General features: G+C 34.4%; 2 protein-coding genes across 2 annotated transcripts; one reads left to right on the top strand and one right to left on the bottom strand.

Annotated features, from left to right (window-relative positions):
* Nucleotides 1-2,375: 2,375 nt before the first annotated feature.
* Nucleotides 2,376-8,147, bottom strand: TRIADDRAFT_50756 (uncharacterized protein; the record flags this gene model as incomplete). The annotated part of the gene is made up of 18 exons (XM_002115661.1): nucleotides 2,376-2,490; nucleotides 2,583-2,682; nucleotides 2,800-2,894; nucleotides 2,976-3,088; nucleotides 3,118-3,141; nucleotides 3,406-3,453; nucleotides 3,681-3,764; nucleotides 3,871-3,951; nucleotides 4,058-4,099; nucleotides 4,173-4,267; nucleotides 4,329-4,412; nucleotides 4,503-4,605; nucleotides 4,725-4,797; nucleotides 4,874-4,939; nucleotides 5,041-5,095; nucleotides 5,185-5,244; nucleotides 5,334-5,428; nucleotides 8,074-8,147. The coding sequence occupies 18 exons, from the start codon at nucleotides 8,145-8,147 to the stop codon at nucleotides 2,376-2,378; spliced, it is 1,407 nt and encodes a 468-aa protein (XP_002115697.1).
* Nucleotides 8,148-10,192: 2,045 nt separating this feature from the next.
* Nucleotides 10,193-16,310, top strand: TRIADDRAFT_64202 (uncharacterized protein; the record flags this gene model as incomplete). The annotated part of the gene is made up of 30 exons (XM_002115801.1): nucleotides 10,193-10,338; nucleotides 10,398-10,476; nucleotides 10,612-10,653; nucleotides 10,792-10,890; nucleotides 10,976-11,023; nucleotides 11,128-11,232; nucleotides 11,486-11,541; nucleotides 11,618-11,678; nucleotides 11,746-11,817; nucleotides 12,116-12,253; nucleotides 12,466-12,624; nucleotides 12,696-12,830; nucleotides 12,907-13,081; nucleotides 13,153-13,235; nucleotides 13,297-13,392; nucleotides 13,478-13,604; nucleotides 13,672-13,777; nucleotides 13,848-13,893; nucleotides 13,968-14,065; nucleotides 14,145-14,223; nucleotides 14,306-14,395; nucleotides 14,588-14,741; nucleotides 14,805-14,966; nucleotides 15,042-15,091; nucleotides 15,242-15,320; nucleotides 15,387-15,478; nucleotides 15,676-15,783; nucleotides 15,863-15,934; nucleotides 15,997-16,039; nucleotides 16,125-16,310. The coding sequence occupies 30 exons, from the start codon at nucleotides 10,193-10,195 to the stop codon at nucleotides 16,259-16,261; spliced, it is 2,937 nt and encodes a 978-aa protein (XP_002115837.1). The 3' UTR covers nucleotides 16,262-16,310.
* Nucleotides 16,311-17,138: the final 828 nt, after the last annotated feature.

Genomic DNA, 17,138 nt, shown 5'->3' with positions numbered 1-17,138 from the left:
CGTATGGTCTGTAAATTTATACAAAATACCATAATTTTATATCCGGTGCTTACTAAAATAACCTTATACAGTATATGATTTTGAATACTTGCTTTACTAATTAGCTGATACTACTATACTAGTGCAAACTCCCGTCGCTTTGCTGACGGTTTACGATAATGTGCTCATTTAACGGATAGTATTACCATTTGATAGACCTGTCAGAGGTTCAATAACTTTATACCGTGTACTGTACAGTACAGTGCATACTTATACTGTACTGTACTGTACGTTACAGTTTACACCTGTTGATGGTTACGTACTGTACGTAGATGTCACAGCGCAGTGCTGTTGTCAGCTGCTTTACAAAGTATCATTTTAATATAATTTTGGTTCGCTCAGAACTTGACCTTTCCTTGATTGATGTTGACATTTGCTAATCTGTGAGGAAAATTGCGGTGATATTGATATTGATACAGCAAAATATCAATATCAATATCAATGATATTTTTAGCATTGCAATAGGGCTGTAAAGCGCACACACAACTATGAAATTAAGTTGCGTAAAACAGGATTGCATATGGTGATTAATTATAAGTAAAGGTGTTAATTTTGCAAGATTCAAACGATAATTTCGGGCGTTTATCAACTTCATATGGTCTAGTACGTCTACACATCGTGCAGTACCTGAAAAATGTTTTACTGACTTGCCCTATGACAGTAAATAGATACATTGTTTAACGGTCCAGAAATGGTTTTGGTGCAAGAAAAGTCGGAGAAGTGCCTGTGATTAGGCCACCGGATTGCCTGAAATGTACTATTGGTGCATGAGTGTTACTTCGTCAATTACCTTAGGGGATTTAAAGGCATCTTTGAGTGAAAATGTTAAAGCTGCCGAGAGTAAATGTACAGTAGCTTATGGAGAGATCGTAGCTGTTACTAGCACTTTATAGAATGCGGTTGATAATATGGCGATTGCGACTTCGATCACAATTGAAACTCTTCAGTAACTTACTTAGCTAGCCGGCGTTGAAGTAATGTATCTTTCAACTGGATATCAATACTCATACTGTTCCAATTATTGTTCTACAGCGAACTGTACTGGTGCATGCAATGGCAAAGGCTACGTATCATAAACTATCTCTAATAAATACTCTGCGGGTATCTTGCAGGAGGGATTTGTCATACTCTGTCAGAAAGTTAGGTGTTTTAGGGGTCAAACTTTTCTTTTACTGATTCGTACAGTAGCAATAAATTACTACTGTATATGCGTGTACATAACACAAAGCATATATATTGAATGAAGACTATCCGAGATATTACTACTATATTAAATGTTGTATGACATCAGTTATCTATCTATTTTACAAATCACGAAACAGGTTACTGTAATTAGTTATTGTTGTCACTGTCCACAGTAGATTTAAAAGAGTAAAAATTCATGACCCTAGACCGTTCGCAAATAACTGTAGGGTACAGCCTGTTAATATTAATAATTACGATACGAAAACGAGAGCTAGACATTTTAAAATTACTTCATACCGCACATTTGTATTTATCGATGTACTCATTTAGTATAATACTGTAAAACAACCCAGTCGAAGAGCATAATAAAGCTAATAAATTCAATACATTTACGTCGAGGAGTTGCTAAAGAATTTTAAATAACAGCATAAATGCTAAGCAATTGCTACAATTAGTTATGGTTTATGTGATAGGAATGAGCTAAACATCAATGGTTCTTTGTTAAACAGGAAAGACAAAACTTAACGTATTACATTAAAAGGAAGGCAGCACTGTTACTACTCATCACACAAGAGCGACGTATACGAACTATGTAATAGTCATCGTTTTAGCAACCTTAAGCGCTGTAGGTTCTGATCCCACATAGCATAACCTTATATAATTCTCTTGCCATTCGAGTATTACATTCACAAATTATAGGATCTAGCAACATTTTACAAGTAAGCATTTTGAGATGATAAGTGACTTATTTCACATTAATAATTTGTTACATATCATTTCGGCGTCAGTCTCACAAGCGTTAGCTTAATCACTATTCCATCTCCACTAATACTGGAGCAATATTGTCCGTAACAGCACAACGAAATAACACTACAACTTGATGTGATGAATTTATGTCTATCGAAGTATATTTAAGTCGATATTATAAAGTAGTAACTCGGAATAACTTATCAATGAAATAAATTAATATTGAACAATTGAGCTGATTTAACTTTAGAACGTTTCCGAAGTATTAGCAATACAATCATGTAAATGTATGGGTAAGCCAAATCACCTGATTATGACTTAAAATTACCGATACAGAAAAGCAATGAATCAGCCAGATCAATGAAGAGAGCTTAAAATTTGAATTTCATTGTAAGGGAAAGATTTTAGCAATTTTTAGCTGCAAGGCTAGAGCGATGAAAATGAATATGAATCCAAGTACCGTTTCTTTTCTGCCAAATTCTAGTTTCCTCATGTTGTATCGTGGTAGGTTCACCATTACTATTAGACACATAGGTAAAGCGATATCATTAAAACGTACGCATTAAATCAGCTCCACCAGTCCTAGTTACAATTTGCAATTAAAATAATACCTTTTAATCGATTGCGAAATTCGCAAATACGTAATACATGCACCTTCACTTCCTAACATGCGAACTTTAGGGTGTAAAATGGTGGTGTTCGTGATGCGATCTTTATTAAGGTCTTACGAAATACAATATATGGTTAGAATATTAGCGCACAGATAGACTGGCAGTTTCAAAGCTACAATGTGCTATGCATTTAGGTTTGTAGGTCGTTACTACATACAATTTTCGAAATAGAATCGATGAAACTCCATTCCTTCAACCAAATTTCCAAGAGCTTCCGGTTCAAATGACGTCAATCCAGGATCACAGAGTTTCCTGATTAAACAGTAAACTCAGAGCAGTAAGGCAAAATGTAGCTGTTAAGAGCACCTATAGACAGCATATAATCCGACTGACTTGTATCCATCATAATCGCCATTTTGGATACACTTCAGCAAAGACTTCGTCAGACGTAACATTTCTTTCTCTACTAAAGAGAGGGCAAAATTTATGCAATATTGTTGCAGTAACTGCTAATAAAGTCCAGTCGTATTCGAACCTGTAGAATTTGATTTGGTATCTTCTTTGATATTATCCACAATGGTAACGTTGTCTGTCGATTCTTGGGCCGATGCAACTGTAGCCTACACAATTGTACACAAATTTAAAAGCTTAGATGCTATGGAGCAGATATACGTACCAATTGTCAATATTATAAAAAATAATTTTTAATACCACTTTTTTTTTATCTTCATTCCCTAGTTTTCCACCTACGTTAACAATGCAAGCTGTTTGTTAGATAACTTATCATACTTAGCCAGTAATAGGATAATTACTAAATATATACTGTACTCGTTAAAGTTCTTGTTGCCAGAATCGTTGTCAGAATAGCACCCTACAATTTTTAAAGTGAAAAATATTATAAAGAAACCGGAATGATAATAGGCGATTCTATGATTACTGATTGCATCTTCGGTGCGATTACATTTTCCTTAGCACCACAGAGCTTGAGTGTTAACGTAATATCAATATTATCTTACACAGTGATACACTGACGCTAATGTCAGGTCGCCATTTGTTAAAGAATAGTTCGATCAAAAAAGATATAATGATTAACTGTACCTTTAGCTTCCTGCGAGCATTAAATCTACGTAAACCGTCAATTGTTTTCTGTCTATGCACTTTAGCACAGACATTATCTCGGTTCTACAGACAGATAATATAATCTGTTGTATCTAGTAATGTCTTAGATATTAGCCCTATAACCAATAAATGCGATCAAGACAACTAACAATTGTTTAATTGTTATTACCAGAATGAAGGGATGCTTTAACGCTTCCGTTGAGGTAATTCGTTTATTTTGGCTTACAGTTAAAAGTATATTGATGAGATCCTTAAATGCAATAGGAAAGAACTTGATCTATATGCTGGAAAGTATCATCTGTATTTAAATGTGTAGACAATTGGTATTCATACAAGATTTTAATTTTATAATATACCTTGGCTTCTGGGGTGATGGAATCCCATTCAGGTGAAGGATACTGGATAAAAGACAAATATTATTATATGATAATTACAACATGCTCAAGAATTACCAATAGTCCCGATGTTTACATCATAAGCTGCTGCTTTAATTTGGGCGTAGAGCCTCTGTTGATCTTCATCCCAAAACGGGGGATATCCAACCAATAAAATGTATAAAATGACCCCTGCAATAATGGTGAATATAATTACAATGTTATGGTTACAGCAGCTAACATAGGTACTAACCACAAGCCCATAAGTCCACTGGTTTGCCATACGGTTCCTTCTTCAAAACTTCGGGAGATAAATAACCAGGCGTACCCGCAAATCCTTCGCGGATAAAGAATAAATATTACCGTAGCAATATGTAAGTGAGAGTGAAATAGGAAAAAATATGTCATATGGTTATATTTTTCTTACCATACCAAGCCTTGTTATCACCGTCAATATCTATTGCAAGTCCAAAGTCTGCTAATTTTACAACTGCACCTCTGCTCTTACTGGAAAGTAAAAGATTTTCCGGCTAGAATCCAATAGTAAAGAGTACAGTGTTGAATTAGTAATAGCACTGATATTATATTGATTAAACCAACTATGTCAGCCAAAATTACTATGTTCGATAGAGTACTATCTATATTATACTTTCAAATCACGGTGGATGACATTTCTTTCATGACAGTGTCGGACACTTTCAAGAATCTGTTGAATACAGAAGCTAATAATATAGTAATAAATGAGATCGAATGGAAGGTAAATAAAATTTACAGGAGCAATAAGAATTGTAATTGTACCTTGCATCAGCCTCGCTATAAAATTCTCGAGCAACAATGTCTTCAAAAAGTTCTCCACCAGTTACTCTAACCGAAAGAAAAAATTATGATCTTGAGATTTTAATCATTTCTAGAAACAGTATCAGAAACAAGTATAACTACAATAAACAGTTGATACGTATTCTTACAAATCGAACACCATATAGTGAGAATTATCTTCAGTAATAGTTTCATGAAGCCTAACTAAAGATATAAAATGCAAGAAACTTATACATTAATGGTGTGAAATGCAGATTTCGTATTTCCATGTAGAAATAAGATATACAAGTTACCAATGTTTGCGTGATTTAAAGTACGGCAGATTCTGGCTTCACGTTCCAATTTTTGTAGATCTAAGTTTAAGAAACATGTTAGCAAATATGCAAGCCCAAAGAGAATTAATTCGATGCAATTCATAACATCAGTAAGTAGTCAATCTTACCTCTTGGAGATAGGTTTTTAGTGTTAATAATCTTTACTGCAAATTCATCTTTATCTGACATTCGAATACATCTCCGAACAACACTGAAAGCTCCCCTATGAAATATTCGATATCAAGCAGCTGAAAATCAATAATCATGAAACTGTCTGTCATTGATCAACACCTAGTAAGTCTTTTAAGACTTTCGTACTACGATAGTTAGATTTACGTGAGCTATTATGGACTTTGAAATATTTAAAAAGAACTTGTAGCTTTACAAGCTGAATAGTAATTATTTATTGATAGCGCTTGGTTCTGGTAAAATACTGGCAGTAGCCCTTAACTCTCACAGCAAATCAACAGTACCTAATTTGGTGTCCTGTCTTCTAAGGTGGTGTATTATAAGCTTACATGATCATCGTTTTGCAGAATACCGGTAGGCATGGATTAATAGATGATGCATTTAGTAATTCATGGGTAAGGATATGGATTGTAAAGGTAATTTAGGTCAATCTGATAATCCATACAATGTCTATACTAGGATTATTTGGTATGATACGGGGTTCAGATAAATTGATTCTTTAGTAAATCTCGTTGCAAGTCCTTTTTACTGCCATTTAATGATTTACACTATAGTGGAGAAGTTATTGTATATATACACTATTGTACACTGTTGGCAAGTATTAAAGTTACGGCTACTATCACTACGATTAGTAATAAAGACGCTAACCGTAAATTATACCATATAGTACAAGTCAATGTTGTTGGAATATCGTAGCATAACTTTCAAGTTTAATCTAATCATATGTGTTAAATATATATACTTATATAGTGTAACTTGTAAATCTTAAAAGTGCAGTGTTGTTTTGGGAATCATACAGTAGAATATACAGGACTCGATTACAAATAATTACATACTGTACAATGTATAAATATAATCTTTCACAGTTGTCATTGATCACACAAAAGGACAGTAAACGCACTCTGCACAATTAAAAAAAACGGACACCAATATCATTTGATTAATGACAGTCTGCATATTTTGCGAAGTAAATGATAAACGGCCACTATAAAGACTTCGTGCTTTTATTATGCCGTATTGTTCTATGTATGTTCGTTATTCGTAAAGTACAGTATAGTATAATAAAAATGTAGCATGCTGTAGTATTGTGTTGTGCTTTAGCACAATAGCCTGAAAAAAATTTTATCATCCGTATGATCAAACTTTATGATGAGTCCCGTACTACTGTATACTGTTTAGTATTGCTGACTAATATTATTAGTACAGTTGTGGCTAGTACTGAATTACTCATATCCCATATTATGCATTGTTCTACCAAACTAGAGTAATGGTAATGGTGTTACAGTTCAGTTCATTACTATAAACTGTAAACTGCCGTCAAGTGACTGATCATAATAAAGCATGACAAAGGACTTGCCACTGCTCTATTGGTATTGGTTATTGTTTGTTTTAGTTTTTACAGTTGAACGTCACTGCTCGTTCTTGTAGTAGTCAGTCGACTGTGCAAGTACAGCCCAGTACATCAGTGAATGCATACCTGAACCTAGAACTATACTTGTAAAAGTCAAGTTGTTAGCCAACCTGGCGTGCACTGTATGCAGCAGTATACACCGTACACTATGGATATTGTAGGTTCATACTGCGCTTACTATATGAACTATGAAACTATTTGATCATCGATTTAATTAAAGCCGAATTTATCCCTGTTACCAGTTCGTGAAAGGTTTACATATTTAAGTAAAGATTACATCGAAGCAGTGCTGCAGGGTAATAAATAGTTACTTACTAAAGCAGTTACTAGCTGTAGATTCGAATATTCAACGACATCAGTTCTTATGTTATTACGGGCAGTTAACATTGTGAGAGTTTTGCGTACTTTGGATCAACAATCTCTACAAGCCGAACTGCAACCGACAGAAGTTAAATACTGCACAGGTAGATTCTGAGAACTCTATGCCGTACAGTGCAGTTAGAAATTCTGTAACTGTAATACGAATGATATTTATTACATTTTGTTAAAAAAGACCATAGTAAATTCATCTTTACACATTGTTCATTCGAACGAGCGAGCGATGTGCACAGATAAATTTAACCTTCCATTAGTACTACTACGCGTACGGATCAGGCATGTGGGGCACTAGAGTAAGCACTGATCAAATGTAATATCGCTTACTGGCCACTATTTTTGTTAAGAACGAATATTCAGGAACAGTGTATGCGGTTGAATATAGAAATATGAGTGAAAGAAAAATTTTAAATTCTATTTCATTATACTCGTAGAGCGTATGAACAATACAAATTTGTACGGTACGCGCGGGTAGCATACAGTCAGTACAGTATTAGATTAAAGCCTACGAGTGATCATGTTCTACGCGCTTATGATTGCCGAAATATCTGGCTACAGTAATGTGCTATTGATCTGGCAAATCATACGTAGTATATAATAGTACTATAAATCTTAATTAAGCAAAGGTTCCGAATGAATAAAATGTGCAGTAAACATTTATGGAGGCCATTTAAATTAAATTTAAGGTCTAGATTTACACAAAGCTGAAACCAGCAGACGTATAGTGTATACTGTACACTGTACAGTATACGCGAAACGTACAGAAGTGACAATACCTACGCTAACGTTAACTAGTTTAAACATTCAGTATACGATTATTTTACAAGTGCCAGATCAAAGTCAGCTTACAATCAATTTAAACTACATCGCGACCGTATTTAAAGATTTCTTACTTTCCTAATTCTTCTTTCAAATCGTACTTTTTTGTAAATGACGTGCCTGAAGTTGATGTAGTTGACGATGACATCTTTGATCCCGCAAACAACGGAAGTGGTAACAGATTTTTATTCACTGCCAAACTGATCAGATACTGTACAGTACAATAAACAGATACCGTATTGTACACTGTACAGTGTACAGTACAATACACTCCATTGAATCAACCTTCACTTAACTTTGTAAGTAATGGTTCTGTTACTTCTGTACCTCACACTACAGTACTGTACCATCAATGATCTCTGATAGTCTGGTTAGCAATCGGCCACGGTCGACAGTATCAAATGAGAACCTTTTTGGCCTAATTTTATTTGTACAGTACTGTAAGTAATAGTTCTGTACCGCACACTACAGTACAGTACTGTACCATCAATGATCTCTGATACTGTAGTCTGGTTAGCAATCGGCCACGGTCGACAGTATCAAATGAGAACCTTTTGGCCTCATTTTGTTTGTACTGTACAGTACAGTATTTACGGAAAATACAATACAGTACTGTACAGTTTTAGTACTGTACTGTAGTCCATGACTGTACAGTACAGTGTGTACAGTGCACAGTACAGTACAGCACTGTACTGTACAGTACGCACAGCTGTTACTGTACAGTATGTACTGTACACTGCACCGTGCTGCTCCCGTCTTTTTCTTTCCTTCTTTTACTGTAATTTTACAGTACTGTACTGTACAGTAAAGGGTGATACTGAATACTGTACTGTACTGTACTGTACATAGATTACACATTCAGACTGCACTATGCAATTGGTGCATCTCTTTGCTTGTGTCGTGGTCTTTGTAACTTTAAAAACTGCCAACAGCTTCTGATAGTATTTTCTTGAGAATAACTTTATCTATCTACGACAAGGAATTTCGGTAAATCTAAAATATACCTGATATCATCTATTTATATTTTAGATATTAATTGTGCTGTATGAGATTTGAGTAACCGCTAGACCCCACTCAAAGTTTAAAGAACATTATTTGGTATGATATTTCAAGACTGTACAGCACATCGATTAATTTACCTGTAGGATAAAGTGAGCATTATTAAGAAATTGCCGTAAACTATATCTACGACTGTAGTATTCTGGTGAAAGATATTACAATAAGAATATACATTTAATTGCTGAATCCACAGGGAAGTAGATTACTATAAAGTGAGTGTACGTAAATCAAATTTTAACTTGGTTTAAAAAGGTCATAGTTTTACCCATGTTGTATCTGCTAATATTATGGCTACTACTGACATTTACTGTAATCGCTAGCAGAATAGAATCTGTTTTACTTGCACGCGTTTGAATTAGTACAAGTACTGTACATTTAGACATTTGAACTATTGATTTCGTTATTAGATTAAATCTTGTCCAGGAACCAAGTACTATAATCTAGTGCTTATGATAGAGGTAATATAGTACTCGTAGAAACGTACAAAGTAATGTAAGCTAATTGATATCACTCATATTCGTATGATACGGTATAGTAGATACTGCAGATACTGTACTGGGTTGTGAAGAATAAAGTAAAGATTAAAGGTTCTCCACAGCTTTGGTATAAACTAGTAAATTATAAATCATGGAACTACGGTATTTTGCTTTTTATGTGTTATAAATCTTGAGCTAAGAGTTAAGCTGAGTTAAAATTTTGTTTGATTTATAATCTGTTGCTTCGCCGACGATACAATTTATCTTAACTGTAGGTACTGTAGGTATCTTTGACCGATTATTAGGATAAACCCTAGTTTTTTCTTGACTTTTTAAGGTTAATTATGAGGATAAAAGACGTTCACAAGGCTGCTACGGTGGCGTGGAGCCCCACAAACATTTCTCCCATATATGTTGCTGCTGGTTCAACAGCTGGCCAAAACATTAGGCGAGATTTCTTATTGTCTAAATACTTGACTATAATAGACTATCGCGTGCACTTTATTAAGCATTTCTCATTTTGGACTGAATCTTTCTAGCGATGCAAGGTTAGAAATTCTGTCAGTGGAACCGGGTGATTCATCTTTAGATATGCCACAAGTAGGATACATCGCAACAGACTATAGGTAACAGCTCCCACATATTTGTACTGTTTTTAATGACTGAGAAATTTATAACTAAGGGATTTGTCAGTTTCAAGAAATTAGCGTGGAATAGTGCTCAGCAGAGAAATGACTTTGGTTTACTTGCTGGCAGTGCCACCGATGCTAAAATTTATCTCTACAGCGTTAAGAACATTATGAAGTGAGTTAAAGTAGTAACGTAAACTCTTCTTGTATAACTGTTATCTACCCGAATTTCAGAATAAGACTGTTACGTAAATATGTTTATGATTTTGGTAGGCATGAAGAAGAACATGCTGTTTTGTCCACATTAGAAAAGGTATATGTCTTACTAATTTGAAGACTTAAATTTTAATGTTTGTTCAAGTTCTTTACAATATTAGTATCTATAATCCTTAGCATAATTGAAGCAAATTAATGATCTTTAACAAATAATATTTTCAATATATATAAGCATTCCGAAGCTGCAAGCGATCTAGACTTTAACCCGTTCCAGGTGAATAAATTAATCTATATTTAAATTGTTTAATATTTCTGGCCTATCTAAACTGTATGCTTTCGTATATCTTAATATAACAAAGAAGTATTAAATTTTTGATTTTTAACATTATATCTTTCATCGTTTTCGGGAAAGAAAAATCTACTGGCTTCATCTGCGAAAGCTGGGGAATTATATATTTGGGATTTAAATCAAGTCGATAGGGATCCTCTAGTGATTGGTTCAAAATTTCAGGTTTTAAAGTGATCTAGAACACAGTTTCTTTACCATAACATGACCAATTCCATAATTAACAAGATATCTTCGTTACTCTTTACAGATTACTAATAATCTTGCTGATATGAGTTGTGTTACTTGGAATTTGCAAGTACGGATGCTCTTCTAGGATTATAACAATTATATTGTACGGTCAATGTTAATGCATATTTTTAACAGACTCTACAACATCTTGATAATTATGATATAATATAGGTACCACATATTATAGCTTCTTCTTCTTCTGTTGGCCATACCGTAGTTTGGGATATGAGAAAGACAGAAAAGCCAGTAATTACTCTCAATACCGGAAACGCTCTGGTAATTTAAGGCAAACTTATGTCGTCTTTGCGCTTAAGAGTAGGTTAATATTATATGTTGTATTTGACTATTTGGTTCTATGCTCTAGGTAAACTGCCATACAATGTCTTGGCATCCCCGCATTGCTACACAGCTAGTGCAGGCTAACTCAACGGAATCAGTGATACAGGGAATTTGTGCAGTCATTTAATTGTAAATTTATGTCTTAGTGTACTCTTGATTAATCATTTTTTCCTAAATTTAATCAACATAGATGTGGGATGTACGATATATGCAATATCCTATCAAAATATTTTCAGAACATAAAAGGTATAATTTTTACTGCAAATATTTTATGGTACCAGGTTCAAGGAAACATATATGTATCACAAATTGCAATTCATAGGGGTATTCATGCTGTAGCCTGGTGTAATCAGGATGCTGATATGCTTGCTAGTTGTGGAAAGGTTTGCTAATGAAATACTTCGCCATATTTCGTAGACTAGTTATGCTACAGTATTTTTACTTTAATAGGATAGTAAAGTATTGATCTGGAATCCTAATGGATCTGTATCAAATTCAGAAAGCAATATTCCAAGCGGCGAGGTACTTTAAATCATGAACTTTTGCAGTAAAGTGCAAAACTGATCAAGCGTTTATCACTAGCTCGTTTACGAAATACCGTGTAATTCTTGTATGGATGTACGGTGGTGTCCTCGAATGCCTATTTTGGTGTCTTTAATGACAGCTGATGATTATATTCAAATTTACTCCTTAATAAGTGGAAGTCAAAAGCAACAATCACAGTTTGCCGAACAGCAACATAAACAAGTAGTGAATGCTATGCAAATATAATGTGCGCTACAAACAGAGTCAAATTATTAATTGGTTAATCTTGTTATAGATTAGTGAGGCATTTGGCTCTGATTTCGCTAATATAGCTGATGTTCCAAATTCTCCAAAGCCGGAGTACACAGCTATGCCATTGTGTCCAAAATACCCTCCAAAATGTTTGAAAGTTTCAGCTGGCGCTTCATTTGCTGTGAGTTACGGTTTTGAAGGAAAAGATTATTTACGTACTTATGACGATGTAGTCCTTATAATGTTTATTAACCCGATAGTTTGGAGGGAAGCTGATTACTCTAAATCCTTCGAAAGATACCAATTCAACAGAAGTGAGCATTAATTAAACAAGATCTGTCCTATCATACGTAATTTATCGATTGGGTATCAGATGCTTACTTTTCATAATAGGTCGCTATAAGTCAGGTAGTAACCAATGAAGTGTTTATTGAGCGGGCGAAGAAACTTGACAATGCTATTGCAGATAATGGTAATCTAATTACGTTTTGCGATGAGAGACTTAAATCATCAGGAGACGACTATGAATCTCTTCAATGGGGCTTTTTGAAGGTGTATTTTGATAATTTTACTAATGAATACTGCAATGACCTCTTTTTCTAAAGCCTTTAAATTCTTACCAGGCAAATTTTTTGAAAGAACCACGCAAAAAGATCATCGAATTACTCGGTTGTCACCATTTTGATACGGATAAGGAACTACCGCAATTAAGTTCCGTTGATGAACAAGTGGCAATTCAAGATGAGAATGCTCTCCAGGTCTCTATAAAAGTTAATTATTGTCCATGCGATCTACAAATAGCACACCTAAAAGTTTGGGCTATTCTTTATGTAGGATGAAGAAATCAAACGTTTAGAGACATCAAGTGCCTCGATTATAGGCGATAACTATTTAAAGGATATGAAAACAATTGGTGAAATTAAGCCTGAATGCGAACCATCTATGAAGACAGATTCACGTTGTGATGAAAATTCTTCTGAGAAGGCTTTTACAATTTCATTTTCTGACGGTCAGCTATTACAAGTGTATTGAGCTTTAAATAATCATGGCTAGCATCTAACCGGCTATAACTTCGAATAGATTCCGAAAAGTTGTTAGGAAAATTATTATTAGTTGGTAATCTGACGGGCGCAGTAGAAGCATGTATAAATTCCGGTAAAATGGTAAGGTTTAATTGTGAATTTAACTTAAAATTTTTGAATCTAAATAGTCTTATTCTTGTAGGCAGAGGCGATCTTGCTTGCCATTGCTGCAGGACCAGAAACTTTAGAGAAAACTCGGTCTTCCTTCTTTTCAAAACGTATTGATAACTTATCACGGGTACTACTTACGACATTGAAGTATACATGAGAATCTTTAACTTTTTTTGTAGACAATATCTCTTAATTAAATTCTCATCCTATAGTTAATTTATGCCATAATTTCGCGTGATTGGTCAGATATCGTGAAAGCATGCAGTTTAAGCAATTGGCGTGAAATCTTGACTATTTTATTAACGTATGCTCGAGCTGACGAATTTTCGCAATATTGCTGTAAGTTACAATTAGTGCAATTTAAATCACGTCAGAAATAATAACGTGTTAACGGTAATATTGTTAGCTATACTTGGTGAACGTTTGGAATCTAGCGCTGATGCAGATCACCGAAAATATGCTGGGCTGTGTTACATTTGTGCTGGTAGAACACATGAATTTGCGTCGTGGTGGTAATTATCGCACAAAATTTTACACAGTGTAATGAAAAAGCGTAAATAATTAAAATTCTTATTAATTTAGGATGAGATTGGTCGATTTTACAAACTCGAAGCCTAATGAACTTCAGGTTTGACCCAACATACTATATAGCAGATGATTATTATTCCCATAGTTATTATAGCTATGATGTAATTTTTATAGTGTTTAATGGAGAAAATTGCCCTACTAAAGAAGTCTGTGGAGGTGGAAACTGGATCTATTCCAGGATTTTCTGCTAACTCAACATTAAAGATCTTTAGGTATTTGATGCTTATTACTTACTCATATTAAAGACATTTGAATTAAAATCATAGCACTGACATGATTAAATACATTTAGCCAATATGCAGGGTTGCTATGCGCTGAAGGACAACTACAGTTAGCCATGAATTATTTAGAGTCATTACCATCTGAACAGGTATAGGCACCGTTGATGGAAGATTTTAAATTTTTAGATTTTAAATTTTTAGAAATTCTTTACTAAGCGTATATATTCGTAGGATAAAGAATTTTCTTTGAAAGAAAGGCTATGCTACGCTCTTAATTTATCAGGTGTCTCGGAAAATCGGCACAAATCGAAACAAATTCAGGTACCGCTATAACGATCTTCATAATTTACCGATACTAATTGCAATTGCATGCAAGCATTCTACTATTGGCAGCAATACCTGAAATTTATGATAAATGATACCTTAATAAATTGTACTTTTTGGATGTTAGTATAGTAGCTGTTCTATGACACGTTCTTGATTTCAAGTTGCTTCGTTATTATACTGTATTAGCGAGCTGACAGTTCAAATCGAACCTTGCAAAATCAAAACGATGGAGCTTTCAAAAGTGGCGGATTGTCAAATAATGTAGTAAATAATGTTGCGACTGAGCCCACTTCTCGGCTTAACCTCTTCACTCCGTATTCTGCATCGATGGTACCATCCGGTAAGTAAACATGGTTGTCAGTCTTGCGAATTCAAAAAGGTTTCTAAATAATTATACTTTCAGCTCAAATTGGATCGCAAGGTGGCAGCAAATCTCTATCCTCTGATCCGAAACCTGGTTCGTTAATTCATGACGAAAATCAGCCTCGTGAAAAATGGAATCGTGTCTTACAGCCTTCGTCCGTACTTATGAATCAAGCTCCTACTGCTGCCGTCTGGAAAAACGGTATTTGCTGTAATATCCACTAGTGCAGACTTGTTTACGCGTAGTATCTAATTAAGAATTAATTCTTTTATGAAGAATCGAAAAGTCTAACTGCTTGGAATGACCCACCGATGCTATTGGAAAATGTAAGTAGCACGTTTGATCATACAGAGAATTGAATGATGGTTTATTATTGATAGGAGTCCATAATGTCCAATTTATGTACATCTTCGAAAACAGTTTCAGGCATAATTTTGTTTATACCTTACCTATATTTCAAAAATGTTTCTGTACAGGTCCAACAAGCACAAACCTGTATAGACAAAGAACCTATAAAACAACCTATACCAGGAAATGAAAATGAGGAAGTGTCTGGTTAGAATAAGCTTAGTGTATTCAAACTCGTATTGGTAGTTTAATGTACATAAATAATTACTGTAGCTAATGTAGGTAATGAAAGGCGAAATATGGTGTCTAGCCCTCAAATTGCGCCGCCAAAACTTTCGGCTTACCAATCTCCAACAAATAAACTCGTAAGTAGTAAGAAATATAATCTTTACTTCATGGATTATTTTGTACATTTATCATATACTGCTAATAACAAAGCTGCAGCTAGTTCCATTATATTGCTCGCCAATACAACAATGTATAATCTCTAACGCCTGAACGAGCAATGTTCCAGGTACCAATGGTAGAACTTAATTATAGATCTGTCTATTGACTTTGTTAGCAAATCACCTCTGAAAAATTACAAAAACCCATTCCTGCTTCTCACATGATCTTATACGAGATCTTTAACAATCAGATTGAGAAAGGAAAATCAAGATTAACTAATCCGGTATAGTAACTTACCTGTGTATTGTGAAGTATTTAGTATAGTGGTATTCAGCTAATAATTACGTTACTGTGATTGTTAGGTTATCAAACGGAAATTGGATGATATTGCTAAACGTTTAGCTACCTTGTATGAATTACTCCGAGAAGAAATTGTAAGAAAATATAAAATCATATTGTTCCAATACCGACCTTATTAATTTTATTGTTCCCGTAGTTGTCACCAGATATTTTGCAAGGTTTGCATGATATTGCACAAGGTAAGATTGACTCTATAGTTTTAATGCGATCCTACATCCTGAATAAGATTTATCCTGATGATTTCTGTATTTATTGTTACAATAGCTGTGAAGGCGGGTGATTATAATGGTGGAATTAAAATACATAAAGCCGTCGTCGCTAGAGGAAACTTCAGTCAGATAACTTCGTTCATGCCTGGTCTAAAAATGTTAATGCAGCTGTCGCTGCAATACAAAATTTGATCGCAGCTTAAAAGAAAGTCATTACAAATTATAGTCTGGTACACTGAGGGTTACTTGGCTATGATAACACGATTACCTTATGTTTTTGAAACACTAGTAATTTTTTCTGTAATAATTATTACAGTACAATCGTTAATTATTCACACTAAACCTGCGTTAGCTGCTCCGCATGTTTCAGTGCTGTTGATCGTAGCTATCATCAGTTGAAGATTAAAGGTGTTCGTATTGAACCACAGTAAAACTTCATGTGTAATAAAGTTGTCAATATTAAATTGATCTTATCGATTTCATTCTGATTTTTTGAAGATATATTTCACAATCAGTAAGAAAATAGGTAATTAGGAATGATTTTAAAATTGATGTTAGCTGAAAGGACATTTATTTTAGTTTGTACAGTACCTACATTGGAAAGACGAAAATTAAGACATTGATCAATTAGCATGAGTTCTCGGTTTGATACGATTGTGATGGACATGTGATCTGTTTGCAGTGGTATGTACTGTATGGTGTAATTATTATCAATCTAATATTGATATTCGTGAATGGGATGTGTTATCAGCTAAAACATTGAGGGATTGTACCATTGTAATAATTTCCCAATCATATTACCAAATCGTAAATTAGAAGAATCTACTATTTTACATTTGCGATGTGGTCGCTGCTACGCTTATCTTGCCTCTGATCTATTGAAATTTTAAAGTACTTTAATTGCAGAATTCAGAATAAGCTTACCAGCGCAATTGCAATGCGAGAACTTGTAGATAGCTACCTCACCCCCCCCCCCCCCTAGAAAAGTTGTAAGGTTACATGTTTACCCATACTATATCTGTGTACGTGATTGTAACTTTAGTTCTAATGATAAACTGGATATTTTGAT

This window comes from Trichoplax adhaerens, genomic scaffold, assembly GCF_000150275.1.
Source record: "Trichoplax adhaerens TRIADscaffold_12 genomic scaffold, whole genome shotgun sequence".
In the NCBI taxonomy this organism is placed as follows: domain Eukaryota; kingdom Metazoa; phylum Placozoa; class Uniplacotomia; order Trichoplacea; family Trichoplacidae; genus Trichoplax; species Trichoplax adhaerens.
This window is presented reverse-complemented; position numbering and strand designations above follow the sequence as displayed.